We start from the raw sequence: 20,938 nt of genomic DNA, 5'->3' as shown, positions 1-20,938 counted from the left end.
TTCCATTAATTCTTTTCTTTAACGGAGAGCCATGTGGGACAACTTCTACGTTTTTTGTTTGGGTTAATTGGTTATAAACGGAGACCAAACCCATAACAAAATAGCTAAAATAGAGTTTCTAAGATAATTTTTTTATTTTGGTTTTACTCTCCAAATTGAAACCAAACGTAGCCTTAATCCATAATAAGTAAGATTTTATAAATATTTATTTATAATTATTCTAAACTTTGTAACAAAATTAATTTCATAATGAATATAATTGTTTTTAATTTTCACGGGGAAATAATTTCTCATTTCTTCTCACAGTTGTTGTCTAACCCATTATTACATTGAATCGAATATGAATTGAACAAATGTCAAATGGTATTCAAGTGGATTAGATTTACTAATACCATTAAAATTTTAGGGAGGAAGCATACAGGCAAAGAATAAAAATTAAACCAAAATACAGGGGCAAAACTGTAAAAAAAGAAAATGAAGGAAGAAAAAACCAAAATAATAAGAAGGATGTGGAAGCTTGGGCGGTAGGGAAAGGGCATCTCAGCGCTCTGGTTTGAGTCTGAGATTGATCGACGATCCTCTGTGTGATAGAGAGAGACCAACTCTCAGTGTGTTGCAGCAATCTAACGCCGGAAAATCATGGGGGACGGCGGAGGTGGTCGCGGCGGTTGCTGTCCACCGATGGATTTGTTCCGGTCGGAGCCGATGCAACTTGTTCAACTCATCATTCCTATTGAGTCCGCTCACCACACCATCTCCTACCTTGGAGACCTCGGTCTCATCCAATTCAAAGACGTATTAACTCTTTTCTCTTCGCTTTCTCTCTAAGTTGCGATATTATGTGCAGAGACCCTAGTTATTGGATCTGTTTCGATGCTGAGAAAATGTAGGAAAATATCTGGAAATTGAAGTTTTAAAGAGGATAAATAACATCTTCTCAACTGTGTCCTCGGTACTGCTTCAGCAACCGAAGCAACGGCAGGCATAAGGAGCAGATTTTTTTTTTTCCCCTTTGTTTCCTTTTCTTTTGCCTACTTTTTTGCTTCGTTTTCTCAGCTACTAGGCGGATGGTTAGGGCTTTGGTAACTGTATGTGGTCTTGACTTGTAATTGGCAGTAGTTGTGGATTGAGGTGTGATTGCGGAGAAGCAACGGAGCTTAGCTTGATTTGATCGGCAATGATTTGCTCTGAAAATCAGGATCATATTGCAATTTATTTGTGAATTGATATGTGGATTTGTTTGCATCTGAATTTTTTTCCACACCTAATGTGTTTGTTGCATTGTTTCTTCAGCTGAATGTGGAGAAGAGCCCATTTCAGCGCACTTATGCTGCTCAGGTAACTTCTCCGAGTTTAATATATCCATTCTATTTATAACGTCATCACAGATTCACATCAGAGTTGCTATCCTTGTTTTGCTCCATCTGAACATCTTACAGTGCATTTGAATAGAAACTGTTTGCTAATACCAAAAATAATATTGAAGTTCTAGGAATACGGCTTGTATACTTCCTTTCTTTTATACCATACATTATATTGAAGTTTCTCTCCCCCTCCGGCTTCCCTTCTCTTGTAGGTTTCATGAAATGTCACTAATTAATCTTTTACTAGAAGTTTGAAATGGAACCATTTAAAATAATGGATATGCAGATAGATGTATGTAAGAAGCTCAATGGCTGAATGCCCCATGATCACCCCGCCTCACATGTATATACCACAATAATAGCAGCAGCTGCTGTGCTGAAGGAATGCCACTTTCATTGTTCTGCTTCTTTGACATGGATCATCCTATAGCAGTAGCATGTTTCTTTCCTTCATAATAAATGGTGCATTTATATATGACAACAGTAGCCTTGAGGGTGTTACTGTAAAGTGATAGTAGTTTTAGCAAAAGGCTGCTGTTCCTTTTGAAGGAATTGAATAAGGTCCTAGTCACACTTGAGTTTCTGAAGGCCACAGTTCCACGCAGAATTGAGCAAGGTCTTCACCAAAAAAAATTCAAGATCATTTTTGACCTCTTTTTCTGGTTCTCTAGAGTCCAAAAGTGTCTCCACTAGAGGTTATTGTGGGAAGACAATCATATAGATGGTAGTAGTAGCTGCCCATCATGGTGCCAAGTTGGTTGGGATGAATGCTAGGATGTGTGGAAGAGGTGCACAGTTCTGGGTTCAACTCTTGCCATTGATCGAATGCTCTGAATTATCCAATGCTGGTTGTGGCGAGCATAGTCAACACCTCAAGGTTTGGGTCCTGATGGAGTGCCCGAAGGGCTCAGCCATAGAAGGTTCCTTGGTTATAGAAGAAAAGGATAATAGCAGTAGTAGCAGCAGCAGTAGTTTATTTCTGTCCTTGATAATAAATGGTGCATCTATATGTGACAACACAAGCCTCTCGAGTACACATAATGTTCTGCTTCTGAGTTTGTATAATAGATAGTTTATTGTTGTTGTACTATGCTGATTGCCTATCAAAAAAAAAAAAAAAAAGTGCAATGCTGATTATATCTTTTTACAGATCATTGTTTGGTCATTTTACGCATTGATCCATTTTTCTTTTGAAGATAAAAAAATGTGCAGAGATGGCACGGAAGTTACGTTTTTTCAAGGAGCAAATGTCTAAAGCTGGATTATCACCTTCAGCAAAGATTATGATGCGGGGTGATATTGATATGGATGACTTAGAGGTATATCAAGAAATTTATCCCTTGATTAAAAATGTTATTTGCTGTATGTTAACCTTGTGCATGCATATGCTAGGTAAAACTTGGAGAGCTTGAAGCAGAGCTGGTTGAAATAAATGCAAATGGCGAAAAGTTGCAACGTGCTTATAGTGAGCTTGCAGAGTATAAGCTTGTTCTGCACAAGGTATTGCTTCTTTTGGTTCACATTACATGTGCTGTGGCAATTTGAATATCCGACATTTTCTGATGTAGGTCTGCTATAATTGGTTTTAAGGCTACTTTAACCTCCTGATAAGAGCCATTTTTTGTGAGGAACCATAAAAAAGATAAAAGATATCATTACAAGGAAGGAAGAGGGTATGAGATAGTAGGAGAGATCTCCTCAAGATAACAGAAAACGAAAAGACCAACAAGATTAATGTGTTTTTTGGAATCAGCAGGAAAATTTGTTTAATGCTTTACTAATAAATTGTTGAGCAACTTATTTAAGTGGAACATGATTCCCTCTTAAGCACCACATATGGACAAATGAACTTGTTTGGTGTTATTAGTTCCACATCTATTGGGAAACTATCAATCTAAAATAATAATGCTTAGATAGGTTACAACCAAGGCACTTGTTGGAATGTGTATTGCTTGAGTTATGATTAGTTTTCTGGAATATATTTTATTAAGCAGCATCTCTTCTAGTATGTCTGAAGAACTTGTAAGTTGTAACCATTTTATTGCTTTGTGAAAAAGGATTGAATTAGGTGTTGCTTGATGAGTATGATGACTTTCTTATGCAGTGGAATAACTCTTTTAAAGAATCTTTGTTCCTTTACCTAACTAGTATTCTTATCCTTTCAAATTTTCTATTATCTGTCAAGCTGTAAAACATGATATAAGTGGAATAACTTTTTTAAAGAATCTTTGTTCCTTTACCTAACTAGTATTTTTATCTTATCAAATTTTCTATCATCTGTCAAGCTGTAAAACATGATATATGTGAAATGAGTAAAGTGTTATTTTCTTCCTTCCAGGCTGGTGAGTTTTTTTATTCCATTCGAAGCAGTGCTACAGCTCAGCAGAGAGAAATTGAAGCACATTCTATTAGTGAAGAATCAGTAGACACTCCTTTACTACTGGAGCAAGTACAGACTGCAGCCACTGTTTTGTATTCTTAGTATCATACTATCATCTGAAACCTTTTATTTGACCTCAGAACACTTCTTCCTGGCTATTGTATAGGAAATGTCAACTGATCTGTCAAAGCAAGTAAAGTTGGGGTTTCTTGCTGGCCTTGTTCCTAGGGTGAAATCTATGGCATTTGAAAGGATTCTATTTCGTGCTACCAGGGGTAATGTGTTTCTGCGGCAATCTGCTGTTGAAGATCCTGTGACTGATCCTGTTTCAGGAGAGAAGGTTTGTACTATTTTTTTTTTATACTAATTGTTTTAATTCTCAGCAAAAATGAAGAGTGGTTCTTATACACTATTATTGTATTTGTATTGTAGTCTGTCTAATGTTGGTGAATTACCACAACTGAAGCATGTTTTCACTAATATGGTATTTTTTTTAGTTTTTTATCTCATCTGTTATCTTGTTTCTGACTTTGTCACTGTCTCCTTTCTTTCTAAGAAACTGTCAAGAGTGCTAGTTATTGGTATGAGAAGGTGCTACCAGATGATATTTACTTGTCTTAATGGTTTTTTAGTGTCCACGTTTGTGTGTGTGACATAGCTCTGTCAAGTGTGCAATGCATATCTAGATATGACCACTATACTCTATGCCAATATCACCTATCTGATGTTGTTTTGCTGTTGGGGACTGCACCGATGTGAATTGGGCAAGCTCTCCACTAATATGAAGCCACTAGCCTTATATCTCCACTAATGCACCATGTCACTTTCTTCATATCTTCTCTTGTGCTAAGGCATTGTGACACCTCAGCACAGCTGCCTCTGAAGCATGGTTTGCCATTCCTTATGGATGCTGAAGAGAAACTCCATCCCTGGCATTCGGGAATGGCTTTGTGAATGTGCCCCATGAAGAGTGGTTAAAATTGTTCTTCAAATTTGGCCAAGTAAAGGGGAAAGTGCGACACCCATTGTCAAGGTGTTGGGACTTATCCCACCATCCCTCCTTAAAAGGCACCCCTGTACTGCCACCTATCCTCTAAAAGGGGCTTCCTATTGCTTCTCCAAGGGAGGGGAATCTTTTTCTTTTATGCAGTCTCCCAAGAAAAGAGGCAAATCTTGTAAACCTCCCTTGAAGGGGCTTGTTTTATGCACCTGCTCAATTTGGGAGAATAGAGCTTCACCGGTCCAATATAACTTATTGGATGTTAGTGGTGGGCATGGTCCTCATGATTGAGTGCTTGGAATTAGTTAAAGATGTTGGTTTGGTGATTAGATTGGAAGTTCGCCAAGTGGGTGGTAGATTATGCCTGTGTCAAGCTCTATTTAGCCAGATTGAGAGGGAGGAGCAAGGCACGTGTCAAGCCCTATTTGGCCAGATTGAGAGGGAGGGGCACTGTTATTGTAGATTGGATGGGTTCTTGTTGAGGGAAGGAGTAGTACTTTGTTTTCCGTCCTTTTTGTTTTGTTTTTGTTGCACATTGTACACGTCTTGTGTACTCTTGTGTGCTTAATTGGACTTTTAATACATTCCCTTATTTATCAAAAAAATATCACATGGATAATTCTGCAATCTCAATTGCTTATGCCTAGCCTAGGTAGGCTATTCTCATTCCAACAAGGGGAAGCTGTGATAAAGTAAGGTGATACTGATGAATTCAAGTATACAATTAAGTTTCCAATTTTTCAGTAGGCTTTATAGCAGTTACTCCAGGTTTTTTTTAGAATATTGAAACAAGAATGATTCATTTTCTACCACTATTGTAATGCTTGACAATTCAATCTAAATAGGTGCTGCATATATCTTAATGAGATTCTCTTAGACTACTTTTCTAGTTTAAATTGGAGTGCTATTGTTGTAGCTTTATACATGATTTGTATAGTCTGTTGGTATCATCCTATTCTAATACCAATTAATGAACATGCACTTAACACTCACAATCCATTCTTCTTTCAATGTATTTTCTTTATATACTTGGTTCTTAATCTCTGAGTTGTAAATCCCAACATGCAGATTGAGAAAAATGTATTTGTGGTTTTCTACTCTGGAGAAAAAGTGAAGAACAAAATTCTTAAGATATGTGATGCTTTTGGAGCAAATCGCTACTCTTTTCCTGAAGACCTTGGAAAACAAGCTCAAATGATCACTGAGGTATGCATTATTCTTTTGGTTGAACTTTCTGACCATCATCTCTATGATTTCTTTTGGGAAGCTTTGACCATACTGCAACTTGATTGCTCATTAATTTTGCTTTTTATTTGCTTTGGGGTGTCAATTTTTTATGTTTGTGCTTTTCTTAAGAACCTTGTTGATTCTTTTGTCTAGTTAGATGATGCACTTACTATGATAAGTATGTTTCCTCGTGTGATTCAAATTCATAGATGAATATTAATGATATAAATTAGCCCTTTTATCATTGAATGAGGATTCCAGTCTTCAATTTCAGCTCTTTGATTGATCAAACACCTCCTGTACTATGGGCTATAGCCCCAACACCGCAAGTTCTCTGACCATCTTATTTAATTAGAAAATTTTCGAATATTTACATAAAATTTCAGCTTTCTCTCAAATCAGGTAGTTTTGGATGGTTAACATTATATTCATGTGATGATAGTTGGGCAATGGTCCACCCTATAAGGTGATCAGGCATTTATGCAGTATGCATCCAAGCTCTGAATTGTGGTTGCTTCAGGATCACCTGTTTAATAAGCCTACTGTAAACTCTGAGAGGTTATGTAGATTACATATCTGTGTATGACATTGAGAATTATTCCTTTAATTTGATATTCTAACTTCAGATCAACAAGAATAGTAAATCAACTGACAAAGGACCAGTTTACACTAAAAGTGGTTTTATTTCTAGTTAGGTTTAAAACTTAGTCTTGCTAGAAGATTAAAGGACTCGATGGTCCAGTTGTAGACGAATTTCCACCATTTTTATGCAGTGGCTGTTAGTGCTGGTTGGAGTTAATATTGCTCATTTAGTCAATAATAATTGCTGTAGAGACACTTCTAAGTTCTAACTAACTGGGGGATGATTAAAAATAAGGAGCGAGTGAGCTGGTTTGACTGTGGGTTAGAGGGTTATTGGTAGATCAACTTAATGACTTAAAGTGACTTAATAACTTAATTTTAAGTTATTAAGTAGATTAAACACATTTGGTAAAATAACTTAATATCACAACTTAAAAGTTAAAAATGATTTTAAGTATTAATTCAAAATAGTTAACTTATTCTTAATCCCAATTTTTTTTTTTTTTTTTTTTTTTTGTCTTATTTGCCCACATCTATGACTCCAAATTCATAATTCACTTTTTCTAGTAAATATTTTAAGCTTATCTTACAAATCTATAATATTTTTAAGTATAGATGTTTAATAAACAAATTTATTGCTTAAAATTAATGAAAATAAATATTAGTTAAAATTTTTAATTATAAACATTAATTACAACTAATGGGGTAAATATGTCAAGTCAATAACTTAAAATAAATTTTAAGTTAATTTTACCAAACAACTTAATACTTAAAATAAAAAATAAGTAACAAGTTTTAAATTAACAGCTTAAAAACAATTTAATCTAAAGTTAACTTAAGTCATTAAGCAATAATTGTTAAGTTTTACCAAACACCCACTTAATTATCTGTTTGACTTTTGGAGTGATGTACTCTTCCCATAGCATCATTCTCAGAAAATTCAGGACAATCATTTCATAGCAGGTGGTCCTGACACTTTCAAACCTACAATAATGATGCAGTATTATGGTAAAAATCATAGCATGTACCACATGATATGGTCTTCGCATGATCCTCACCTCATTTAAATTCAGGATGATCATCTGATGGCAGTTGGTCGCTACTATCAAGTATCAGCCTAGAAAGGTGAAGCTGTACTACTGAACACCCATGTAGATATTATGACATTTTATTGATATGGGCACAAGGACATAAATTAATTTGTGGTTCATGGGTTTTCCTGGTTTTTTTTTACTCAAGGATGAGTAAGAAAGGATGGTCTTTACTGGAATAGTGGAATTCAAATGCACATCATATTCCCTTGAAAAGTATCATGCATAGGCAAGCTTGCCTATGATTAAGAATATGTTGCTTTCTCTTTGTGCATTCTCATGATATTCTTACTATCATGAGTTCATTCTCTTTTCTCAGGTATCTATTCTGTGCATTGAGATCTCTTTTCTTCAGTCAAAATAGTTGAATTATGTGCAATGACATCTCTTTTCTTGTCAATCAGGCATGCCACATCAATTTCATTCATGCTACACTACAAACTCCTTTTTCCTTGTATTATTCATCAATATTTGTCTCTTTTCATATTACATTGCAGTTCTTTGGAGATTGCCTTATTACATTCCTTGTATCTTTCTGTGTTTCTTGTGTAACATTTCGACCTTTATGATTTGAAATGATATCTGTATCCACTTCAAATTTTAGGTTTCAGGAAGACTGTCAGAGCTAAAGACCACAATAGATGTTGGACTGTTGCACCGTGGCAATTTGTTACAGACCATAGGCGATCAATTTGAGCAGTGGAACCTTTTGGTTGGTCTATTTTACTTGATGGAATTTTAATTTTGTAGTTGATGTAGCATGGACAAATGTATTTCTGTGCTTATCTAAAAGTCAAATACTTCATCTTAAATTCATAGATGCAGGATTGCGATTTATTGAAATTATGTTCAGTCATTGATATGGTTCTTTTTAACCTTTAAGGTGAGGAAGGAGAAATCCATCTACCATACTCTAAACATGCTTAGCATTGATGTAACAAAAAAATGTCTTGTAGCAGAGGGGTGGAGTCCCACTTTTGCAACAAAACAGGTAGTTTGCCTTCATTGCATGGATGTTTTGATGGGATGGTTGTGATCCAACATGAACATATTCTGGACCTGATTTGTGCAGATTCAGGATGCATTGCAGCGGGCAACATTTGACTCCAACTCACAAGTTGGAGCCATTTTCCAGGTTTTGCATACGATAGAGTCGCCACCAACTTATTTCCGCACAAACAAATTTACTTCTGCTTTTCAGGAAATTGTTGATGCATATGGGTTAGTTCCACTCAGATTGTTTTTACTGCTTCTTTATTAGTGAAGGTAACAATTATGCATTAATAATGCATGTGCATGAGAATATCAGGAGTACTACTACCAAGCAAACCCTGTCCTAACCCTTTGGGATTGTCTCCATGATCCTGTTTTTCCATTACATTTAAGGATGACAATCAGAGTGGGTTTGGGGACTGGGCAGCCTAATCATAACCTGTTTTTAAACTGCTACGCCAATATGGTATTAGAATAGAGAAGGCGATGGAGCAGGCTGGGGAGCCTTCTGAGGAATTATATTAGTTTTTAATTTTCCAATTAACCACGTAAATGGCATACAAGACTGATTGTAGTGTACATAACAGGTTAAGCTGGCATGGAGAAGGTCCTTATAAGCCTATTTGTTGTCTAAAATAATCAATGTGTGACCAGAATACGTGTTAGTTGTACTTGTCAAGATGACATCTTTTGAACTGAAAAAAAAAAAAGGAAAAAAAATTGAATTTTTTACCTGACAAAAATATGTCATAATATCACATAAACCAGCATTTTATGACAGAAATCAATGCAATTTAACTCCACATCGGAGATAGATGTGGTTTGTATAGGCCTTTATAAAATTCTTTTTTTCTTTTTAATAGGCAAATGGACAGCATATTAAACAAAACCTAGCAAAGAAGAGTGCACCCAATGTACATCAGAAGTATACAAAAGGCACCAAAACATAATCTGCTTCTAGAGTTTCCATCTGGGCCCATCCTTTGGGAAAATCCTTTTTACTAAGAAATGCCTTTATACTTGGGGCATGCAACACTGAACATAAAGGAGATTGAGTTTCAGTTGATCAGTAGTATATTAAAAATTAGTTGTCGACTCTCGTTTGCTAGCCAATAAGAGTACTAGACATGGTGCATGGTTAAGTATTGTATCTGAAACACCTGACTCAGTTAACCCTGTGGAGTATGAGGTGTGGAATATAGACAAGTGTCTACAAAATTAGCCATGGAGCATGGTGAAGGAGAAGCATGGTGATTCCAAATTAACCTTAGTGTATTAGCGATAAATGAGACTTTTCTATCACTGACCAGATGAGACTGAAGTGAAGTTGGCATCAAATGGATCATCATTGTTCTAACTGACGAAAAGAGCTCCTGCAAATTTACATGAAAGTCTGATTTTTTTTTATTGTTTATTTTAATGTATGTCTTGCAATGTTAATTTTAAATGTAGGTCAGAATTCTGAATGACAAAATTTCCAGAATGTGTCACATCCAGTTCTGTGCATTCTTATGTAACTTAACTGTTTGACCTTGATTTTTTTTTTTTTTTTGATCAGAAACGAAGAAGATTATATTAATAAAAGAACAAATACAGGAGAGAAAAAAGAGACAATAGAAAGAGAAAAAAACCAAGGGAAGGATGAGAGGTCCTTCCTACACAAATACCAAGGAAAAACTCCCAACAATAGAACTCTAAAAACAAAGAGAAACCCCATCAATCTTCAAACTCTTGAAACGCAAACCCCAATCCAATTGAGTTGTAGATGTTTGACCTTGATTTGCCAAGTCAAATCTTTTTGATAGGCATATTCACCTAATATCTTGTTTCTAGTAAGAGCAGACTTTGTGTCTGTGTCCATGTGCACGAACTTCTCCTGTCTTTATATAAATATATTTTACTTTAACCTATTTGATTTTCATTTTGCTGATGATATCAAATTAACAGAATTGTTTGCCCCATATTAAAATTATGTGATTCCATTTAATTGCAGGGTGGCCAAGTATCAAGAGGCAAATCCTGGTGTATTCACTATTGTTACATTTCCATTTCTTTTCGCTGTCATGTTTGGTGATTGGGGACATGGATTATGCTTGTTACTCGCTACATTGTTTTTTATAATCAGGGAAAAGAAACTCTCCAATCAGGTAACCAGCGCATGAGTTAGTTGAATTTCTCATTAACATTCAGATTTTCAATGCAGAACAACTCCTTGAATCACATCTATTGCAGCTAAATATATCTCTATCTTGATTTATTGCTTCATTCTGTAGGACACTCCTTGAAGCATTTCACTGTATACTTAAAATAATTTACAATGGTACTTATCAAAAAAAACAAAATTTACAATGGAAGGGAGCTAAATGCTAATCTCTGTATGTTATTTATTGCCCTGGTTGGCATTATGGAAACCTGTTGATTTTATGACCTTTATTTGTGTTTGTTGAAGTTGAAAATTTGTTGCAGACCTGCTTAGTAAAGAGGAGTCTAGGTTCCTAAAGAGGAAGCCTTTGTAACCTTACATCAATGCTTGGTTGTTTTACATGCTTTTATGATCACTATAATTGTTGTTGTTGCCTTTGACAAAGCTGTCATTGTCCTTCTTTGAGAAGATCTCTCTCTCTCTCTCTCTCTCTCTCTCTCTCTCTCTCTCTCTCTCTCTGTATGCAGCTGACTTTTTGTGAACATTATCATTGATTCTGAACCTGCTGAATGAGTTAGGCTTGTACATCAATCAAAGTCTTTCCCATTGGTCAATGGACATGAAAACTTATATTCATCCAGTTTGGGAACTTCTTTGAAACATTTTTGGGACACTAATGTTAGTATTTTAGACACGGTTATTTGAATATTTTGTTAACAATCGCCATGAGTCAAGTTTAGATAGTTGTTTGGGATATATAATATTGTCCCATAGGTTTTTAAGGAATTATTGATTAAAAAAGGAAAGAGCATGAAATATGTTGCCATTGGATTTGGTCAGATGAATTGCCTTAAATCCTTTTTCCTGTGTAGCTGATATGATTGTACTGTTGGCTGAAATTTTTGCCTCAGTATGCAAATTCATTTATCATGATTCTATATTTTATTGTTTGATGAATTTTCCATCCAAAAAATTCCTTACAAGTTTTTTTTCCCATTATTTGTTAAAATCTTGGTCATTGTATTTCAAATTCTCTCCTATTAGTTGTCATTTTTTTTCTCAGCATGATTTCCTTTGAAGTTCTCTTATCTTTAATATCAGAAACTAATTTCTCACCATTCTATTAAACTATCCAATCAGAAGCTCGGAGACATCACAGAAATGACCTTTGGTGGCCGTTATGTTATACTGATGATGGCACTCTTCTCAATTTATACTGGTTTGATTTATAATGAGTTCTTCTCAGTCCCGTTTGAACTATTTGGTCCCTCGGCCTATGCATGCCGTGATCTTTCTTGCAGGTATTTGACAAAAGCCTAGTTACATCATATTGGATTTTTTTGCCTATTATACATCCTCTTAAATTCCATTCTTAGTATTCTTCATACTCTTTTGCAGGGATGCTTCAACAGCGGGCTTAATTAAGGTGCGTCGCACTTACCCATTTGGTGTGGACCCTGTATGGCATGGTTCCCGCAGCGAACTGCCATTCCTTAACTCTTTGAAGATGAAAATGTCAATCCTTATAGGGGTGGCCCAAATGAATCTTGGAATCATATTGAGCTATTTCAATGCCAAATTCTTTCAGAATAGCCTAAATATATGGTGAGTCAGATATAATAATTTTTTTTAAAATTTTATTAGAGCATTTTTCAAGCCATTGCAAAGCTATCATAGAAAATAGTAGTTAGTCATTTTTTTATAACACAAAAGATCCACAAGCCAGAAAACCATGTGTGGATGCTCCCCCGAACTGTGTATCTGGTAAGCCCAGGACTCAAAACTGGGACCTCCTATTCCTAAGCAAGAATACCTGTCATTGAGATAATGCCCATTTGGGAGGGTAAGAGGTGCATTATAGTTACTAATATATTTAAACCGATGTTTATAAACATGTATACTTACACATGTTTATATGCATTCTTAACTTCTTTCTGCAGATGTATTATTAGAATCCTTTTGGCATGCATTAAATTGTTTGTCTAATATAGGCTGTTAATCATATGTATGTTCCAGGTTCCAATTTGTTCCCCAGATGATATTTTTAAACAGTTTGTTTGGTTACCTTTCTGTCCTCATCATTGTGAAGTGGTGCACTGGTTCACAAGCTGATTTATATCACGTAATGATATACATGTTCTTGAGTCCCACTGATGATCTGGGAGAAAACCAGCTTTTCATTGGTCAGAAAACTGGTCAGGTGGACTCTTGCTTCTATTGAATGGTCTTTTCATTTTTGGTTTCTTTTCTATGCATATAAGATGTAACCACTCCACTTACTCATTTTATCTGTTCTGTTACCAGATCGTGCTATTATTGCTGGCTCTTGTTGCTGTACCATGGATGCTGCTTCCAAAGCCTTTTCTTATGAAGAAGCAACATGAAGAAGTAGTTTCTGCTTGCTAAATCCTTCCCTTGATATGTTTCAAACATTAATTTTGTTTCCACCAGTTCTGACTGTTTTGTTTCTTCAGAGGCACCAAAGCCAGCTGTACGTACCACTTCAGAGCACAGAGGATTCCTTCCAGTTGGATACAAGTCATGATTCCCATGATCATGAAGAATTTGAATTCGGTGAAGTTTTTGTACATCAACTTATACATACGATTGAATTTGTACTTGGAGCAGTCTCCAATACCGCATCATACCTTCGATTATGGGCCCTCAGGTACATAGCTAGAAATTTGAATTTCTGTTCCATCGTGATTGTGAGGTTATATATATGTATGTATCTCCCATAATATATATCCTGAGTTTTTATGTTGGCAAGTGTGGAAATCAGTTGAAACTTCAAAGCTTGGTTTATTTTGAAGATGTTGAAGCTTTGCATCTGGGAATGATTTATCTGACATTGAAGTTATGCTCTAGATGTTGGACCTCCCATTTGCATATACATGTATATTAAGAATAGTCATCCATATGAAAGTTCCTTCTCCCACATGTGGCCTCTATTTTGGAATTTTCTTTTTCCACTTAGCTAAGTGATCTTCTTGAATCGACCCAACTCACCCCATTTTATAATTTGCTACATGTTAAGCTTCATTTAATTTCTTTATCTCTGTGGTCAGTGTCCCTTTTATATATGCTGTTTGTCTGATTTCGTCAGTAGAGCTAATCCTGTCTTTTGCTCTTTAACTTTGTACAGTCTTGCTCACTCTGAGTTATCAAGTGTATTCTATGAGAAGGTCCTCCTCCTCGCTTGGGGGTAAGTTAATATTTTTTATGCTACCACTTTGCTCTGAATTATTGATGAGCCTTAAGCACATTTCCAGTGAGGGGTATTCTGGTTTTAGCTGCATAGTCAATTCATCTTTTTTTGATAACATCTCTCTTTCCTCTTCATGTGCCTGTAGCCACTCTACAGGATAGGAATTGGACTCTATTGGGTGAGGTTATTCTCTGCTCCCCATCGAACCTGCAACCATTAGATTAAAAGCCCAATGCTCTATCAACTAAGTTAGACACCCCAAAATAAAGACGTAGTAAGGAGCCTACCTCTGAGACATTAGAGCTATTAGTTCAGGAAAGAAGATCTTGGCCAGCAATAGTAGAGCCAGCTTCTGCCTTCGTTCCCTTGGGTGGGATCCCAACTCCGCTGCTACTGGTCTACTGATTCTTATCCACCTTCTGAGTTGACATCATCTCATCAGCAGTATGTTCAATAGTACCATTCCCGGTTCTCTTACTCTACAGGATAGGAATTGGACTCTAGGATAAGAATTATGCTTTGGGATGGATTGGGTTGGGTTTTTGTCTGCACCTAATGAAGTTGGACTCTAGGACTTTAAGTGGTGTGAATTATGCAGCTAAGCAGATGCCTGGATATCTAATGGAAATGGACAGATCATGACTTAATTTAAACATGATTGCAGGTTCAACAATGTAATAATCCTTATAGTTGGCATCATCGTGTTCATTTGCGCCACTATTGGTGTGTTGCTTGTGATGGAAACTCTGAGTGCATTCTTACATGCGTTGCGACTTCACTGGGTGGAGTTCCAGAACAAGTTCTACGAGGGAGATGGTTATAAGTTTTGTCCTTTCTCATTCGCATTGCTCAGTGAGGAAGATGATTGATTTGGTGGGTCCAAGTTTACTTATATTTTTAAGAGGCGTGGAGTTGTATGGGCATAGGGATGGATCTATGCTGATTCTTTTGATTTGGACAACAGGGTATTTGAGTAGAGAAGGGAATTGATAGTAGCTGGTGTTGCATGGAGATGAGGGAGTAGTTACCACCACCATGCACTGTGCCCCTTCCCCTTCCAATTATTGTTTATTTCGTTATGTTTTGGAAGGAATAAGAGCAGTTCCATGGTAAGCCAGTGGCTTGGTGGCTTCTCCCTTGTGTAATAATCTTGAATTATTTGATAATTTAAAAGGTGAAAAAAAATCCTTGGACCTGATGTCAAATGCTGTACAAACTATTTTGAGTGTTAAAAACACTTCGGTTTATTGGTGCGCTATGCAAACTTTGTGGGACAAGCAGGAGGGCATCAGTGACTGAAAATAGGGCATTGTTTATCGAGCATGGTGCTCCTACTTATGCAGCAAGATACCACTAGGCCTACAATTTTGGTGGATTGGGTTTCATTTGAGTTTGCGACCCATTTCAGTTAAACCTCCTTTCGTAATGACGGGTTGAACTTTGGGGAAAAAAAAAATAGAAAATATACCATAAAGTATTTATTTTTGTTAAAAAAATTACATGATATAATTATTTTTGATGGTCAAGATAAAAAGTTTTGGCCGCTCATTTCTTAAACTCAAATTTCTATGGGCCAAAAAGGGCTTAAGTTAAGATAGGTCAGAAGCGTCCTAAATTTGAATGGGACAAAGTGAAGCCCAATTCATATAGGCCAAACTGATTTGGCTAAACACGGGTTTAGATCAAGGTTGAGCTGGATGAACCCGCACTCATCCAGGCATCCTTACTTAAGCACGAATTTTCACTGGCCTTGTACTTGGACTTTGGAGTTTGGACCTCAACTGGGGTGAGAGAGGAAATCAACTTTAAGCTTGGAATGAGCTTGGTTTGAGAATTGGATTTCTCAAGTGGGTGATAGGCCAGGATTGTATCTGGTCCAGGCCCATTTTGTGATGGCCATATGATTGCTTGGGCCAGGAACATTTCCTTTAGGGCCTAATTGAGCTGGAAAATGTAAATAAAATTAAAACATGGTCCAAGCTTGGGCTTCAGTTTTGGGGTAAATGAAAGAACGGTGGGGTTGGATTTGGCTTCAACCTGCTCTCAGGGGTCCACAGCTCAAAATCTATAAATCTTGGAATGATTGCCATTCACAGCCCTTGACCTAACCCTGTTTACTCGGGGAATGACAGATACCGACTCGATTTGGCCAGATATCACTGCTATCTTTGCATATACATGGTAGACTAACCACCCGTCAAACCAATTCAAGTTATTGAAAGGAAGCATTAATCAATTCCAAATTCTCAAAAAAACCAATCCAACTAATCAAGCATAATCCAACTTACAGTTAAATATAAGATAAGATAATAACATTTCATTGTTCTGGCAAAGCCAAAAACAAATTTAAGTTCCTGTCTTAGAGTACTTGGGAAGGATGATATGGAATTATGCCCACGCTCCTTGAGCTTATATACAATAATCACCGTCTGATTCAACAATTAAAATACAGTTCAGAGTTCAAACCCTACCTTTCACCTAATTTGAGGTGGTATGCACAGCAGCCACGGTTGAGACCATGGAGTCCACACCACACACATTGCGACCCCTGCAGATTTTGTAGAATCCATTCTCTCCCCAGTTCTCACCCCATGAGTTCTTTATAATCCAGTAAGGCTTGTCCTTCATCCGGATGGGAGCATAGCCTGCTGAACCATACCCCACCAGTAACACTCCATGGTCCAACCTCTTTGAGCATATGTACGGGCATGACACTCCCCCAACATATGTCTGCATGAACACTGCATTGATGGCCACTGCATCCAACCCAAGCAAAAACAAATTAGTCAACTAGCTTTGCCTTGAAGATTTTTTTTTTTCAATGTGTTGTATAGCAACCTGAGTTCTTCCTCAAAAGGTTAATCGGAAAGCACATTTTGAAAACACCACAATAATTCCTCAAAAAAAGGAAGAAAAAAATGAAGTGAAGGAAAACAAACAGCAGCATGAAATTAAATTCATTTACCTGCAAGTGGACCATTTTTCACAAGATTGGCAGCAATCTGATCTTCATCAAGGGAGATAACACTGAAGTTGGAAACTGATGCTGCAATTTTGGTCTTGTCAAATTTGCAGCTCCCACGATCAGTGCCAGTATAAGGATAGTCCTCCTCTTTCATGAGACCACCAGCTTTGAGTGTGTACTCAAAAGCAGTGTTCATCAGCCCACCATTGCATCCAGAGTCACATGAACCCATTTCCTCTGGATCACACTGCGCATAAGAAAGACTATTTAGATAATGAACGCTAATCCAACAAATTGCATCCCAACCCATTTCCATACATGAATTTTTCATCCAAAAATGGAAACCTAGATGAGAGTGAAATTTATGTCATACGTTCCCATGATATCCTCCGCAGACAGAACTTATGTATCAAAATGTTCAGTCCACAAATTACAACAATACAAAGAAGCTCAAGAGATTAGGTATATGTTGCCAGACGTCAAAGATACTCCACAATGCCTAATTCATTTCAAACTTTGCAATGGAACATGTGTCAAAAGTATTACTTGCAGTTAGTGTAAATTATGTCCCAAAAACAGAAGATCTCACAGGGAATAGGTAAACTCTTGCCAACAGTCAAAGTCATTGGGCTATGCCTGATTTCCAGACCTTATGACCAAAGATTGGTCATAAAATAAGCACCCACAACATGTTCGTTTCTAAGGTCAAGTGCTCAAAACATAATACATTTCCATGAGAGAGAACACTGGAACCTCATATAAGATCATAGAGTTCAATCATGGTTTTACAATAATAATATACTTATAACTTTAGAATATCTTTCATTTTTACCATGGTTCACCTTCCATGTCCATTAGCTCAGAAGCAACAGAAGGTTATGGTACTAGCCCCAGAAAAATATACAGCCAAAAAAAAGAAATATAAGCTCCATTAATACACATAACAATCCTGTACCTAACCATCACAACGTTCCTAAATTCAAACTCCATCAATACTATGTTATACTCGTCTCCTAAAGATATAAGCTCATCAAAACTTCGTAGTTCTTTCTAATTAACTCATAAGTTAACAAAATCCAGGTTGGAACACTATTACAAATATAAAAATAGCAACATATATAGAAGTATTACTCATTCACAACCAATCCCCACCCTTAATAATAAAATCAAATCATGATTCAACCTCAAAGTAACTTCCAGCCTCAGAGATAGGTGTCTCACAATATCTGTTTCTTGGAAAATAAACTATTAGAAACTTGCCATTATGTTGATGTGCATTTTGCTAATTAACTTTCTAACATTATTCTCACAGCTAAAGCACACCATCATAATTTCCTTTTAGAAGTTTTGGTCCCGGCTGCAATGCGTACTCCGAACCTCCCACATCCCCACCCCAACCCCTTGCCCAACTAGTGCAAGTTTTTCCCATCATCTAAAGCAAGATGTAGAATACCAACCCAAATATTTTGTTCAGTTCATAGCAAAACTAATCAAATCAAAATTATGAAATTCTACTATCGCTGTTACAAACAAATACTTGCATCTACTAACAAATGTCCTGAAGCGTAAACTTCTAAATATAGTAGAAGGAGCGAAATATCAAACCTCGTGATCACACTCCACAAGCTGTTGCTCGCTAAGGCTAACAAGGTTCCCAGTTGCAAGGAAGTTAGCACCTTCCAGCGCTCCAGTAGTACTGAAAGACCAGCAAGACCCACACGAACCCTAATGACAGGACAAACAACAATAAATCTAACTTGATACTGCATATTAATCAAGGGTAAAAGCCAATGGTTACTGATCGACAGTTCACCGAAAAAATTATCCAACTTCAAATTCAAATTCCAAAAATTACAGACACAGAAATTAATATAAAAAAAATAGAATTTATTTTGAAGAGAAAAAGTTTTCAATAAAGCGCTTTCACAGAAAAAGAACACCTGATTTTTGACAGCTGTAACTGCACCATGATCTCTCCAATCAAAATCCTCTGGAAGATCATTGGTTGGAAGGATCGGAGCCTTTTGAGCATCATGAGGAAGCTTGAGAGGCCTCAACCCTAAGTAAGTCCCGCGAAACTCCGCAGGCGTCAAATCAGAGAACTGAGTCACGCCGTGAGTCGCCGATGGATCGAGCTGCTGGTGCCTCCGCGCCCGGCGCAGGTTTGCCTTGAAGACCTTGAACCTGTAATCGTGCTCCTCCTGCGAGGCGTACGATTTCCCAAACCTCCTCTTGAAGATCGAGAAATGATGGTGATCGGCGGTCAAAAGATTCTCCTCCTCGCCGCCCTCGCTGCCCTCAACGTCGCCGAGCTCCGGCACTACCTGTCGGATGATGATATCGTCATCGGATCCGCCGGAGTGAAGCTCCGATGAAGTCAAAGCGACGAAGAACAGAGAGAAGAGGAGAAAGAAGAGGAGAGAGAAAGAGCGAGCCATGAGATGAGGGGTGCGAATGATGGGTGGGGCTGGTCGTTCTCTTTTGTATCCGCAGGTCTCATAACTGATTGGTTGCTTGGAAGAGAGGGTAAGGGGGGAGCCAATGAAGATAGAACACGTGGCAGAGAGTGATGCGTTGAAGGAATGGTAGTTTGCTTGCTGGGTTTGGACTCCGGGAAGTTATTTTCATCGGTTAAAGTCACAGCTTTGGCATTGTTTCTACCGAATCGTAACTCCTTCGCTTTTAGGGGCTTTGCCATTCTCCCTTTGGCATTTACTCAAAGGAGATTCTCTTTTTGTTAATTCACAAAATTTTTAAATTAACATTTCATTTAACCACAAATACTACAATAATTTGTATCAAAATCATTCCCCATTTCCAAACTTTTTTTAAAGGCCTATTGGATTTCTGATAGAATTATTTTTAATAGAAATCCGGGATGGTTTTCATAATTTAACTTAAATATAAATAAAAAGTTCTTTTCTTTTCTTAATGATACGTATTATTAGTTAGGGATATAGCAAGAAATATTGAATAATTTGAATTCAAGGAACCGTGAGAAAACGACGAGGCAGGGAAGATGAAAAGAGAAAAGCGGAACAGAAAGTGGAGCGCTATTGTCGCTCATGGCAGCGGAGGAAGGCGGGTGAGGCTGAGCCAGCGGTCGACGTCAATGGCCTCCTCTTTCCTCTGGTCATGGAACAGATCCACGCTCGTTGAAAGAGCGTGAGTCGCACATCTCAAGAACTGTTGAGATAATATTTGGGTGGTTCCAATCATGAGCCCACAAATATAATGATAGCATAAATTATTGAAAATGATTTAGAGATTCCGTCCACAGGCGTAGTTGTAGCTAATAATAAAGACTTGTATTTAGAATGGTCCAAGAGTTGTTTTTAAATTAATAAACGAGTGATTATGTAATGGATAAATTACAAAAAATATTTTAATCTTTTCCCCTTTTATGCCTATCTCAATTTAGAGTTTGTTTGTGAATAATTAAAAAAGTTAATCACTTTTAAAAATTTAAAGATTTAGATCATTTTAAAAAAAAATTATATATTTTTTTTGGATAAGCATTTTAAATATCATCATGTAGACCCCTTTTGTGGGGGACCCGGGGGAGAGTTTTTTTTTTTTCATTTCTTTTTTAAATAAGGGGGGCCCCTTTTCTGCTAGGAGGAAGCTACATTGGACGTGTAGCAAAGGGAGAATGGCAGCCATGTTGGTGGTTGAAAAACGCCATGCTTGCTAAGGGATGAACAGGAAAGCAAGTAGTGGCTTGTGAAGGAAGAAAGAAACAGAGATTTTTGAAAAAGAGAGAGAGGGGAAGAAGGGAGCTGGACAGGAGTAGAGGTGGGGGATCCAAAAAGAAAGGGGAGCTCGAAGGAGGAGAAGAGATATGTACGGTTACCATGATTCTCTGGACCCACTTTATGTATATAATCTCCTTATTTTTGTCTCAATAGTTTCAGTAGATCATCTGATCATACGTTTAGTTTCATGGTTCATATTTATGGGTTGATTACTGCCATCTCTTTCATAT

At 37.0% G+C, this 20,938-nt stretch overlaps 2 protein-coding genes across 2 annotated transcripts; one reads left to right on the top strand and one right to left on the bottom strand.

Moving 5' to 3' along the window:
- Nucleotides 1-517: 517 nt before the first annotated feature.
- Nucleotides 518-15,235, top strand: LOC117911086 (V-type proton ATPase subunit a3). The gene is made up of 18 exons (XM_034825269.1): nt 518-795; nt 1,294-1,338; nt 2,561-2,683; nt 2,757-2,864; nt 3,703-3,813; nt 3,911-4,084; nt 5,813-5,950; nt 8,249-8,356; nt 8,528-8,635; nt 8,717-8,865; nt 10,631-10,784; nt 11,921-12,081; nt 12,179-12,385; nt 12,797-12,980; nt 13,085-13,168; nt 13,255-13,448; nt 13,926-13,985; nt 14,653-15,235. Exons 1-18 carry the CDS (start codon nt 640-642, stop codon nt 14,855-14,857), a joined length of 2,469 nt encoding a protein of 822 aa, XP_034681160.1. The 5' UTR covers nt 518-639; the 3' UTR covers nt 14,858-15,235.
- Nucleotides 15,236-16,253: 1,018 nt separating this feature from the next.
- Nucleotides 16,254-19,414, bottom strand: LOC117911312 (cysteine protease RD19A). The gene is made up of 4 exons (XM_034825632.1): nt 18,894-19,414; nt 18,559-18,678; nt 16,954-17,200; nt 16,254-16,744 (listed from the first exon to the last, which is right to left on the bottom strand). The coding sequence occupies exons 1-4, from the start codon at nt 19,389-19,391 to the stop codon at nt 16,467-16,469; spliced, it is 1,143 nt and encodes a 380-aa protein (XP_034681523.1). The 5' UTR covers nt 19,392-19,414; the 3' UTR covers nt 16,254-16,466.
- Nucleotides 19,415-20,938: the final 1,524 nt, after the last annotated feature.

Source organism: Vitis riparia, chromosome 3, assembly GCF_004353265.1.
Source record: "Vitis riparia cultivar Riparia Gloire de Montpellier isolate 1030 chromosome 3, EGFV_Vit.rip_1.0, whole genome shotgun sequence".
Lineage (NCBI taxonomy): Eukaryota > Viridiplantae > Streptophyta > Magnoliopsida > Vitales > Vitaceae > Vitis > Vitis riparia.
The sequence above is the reverse complement of the archived record's forward strand: the minus strand, read 5'-3'. Positions and strand labels throughout refer to the sequence as shown.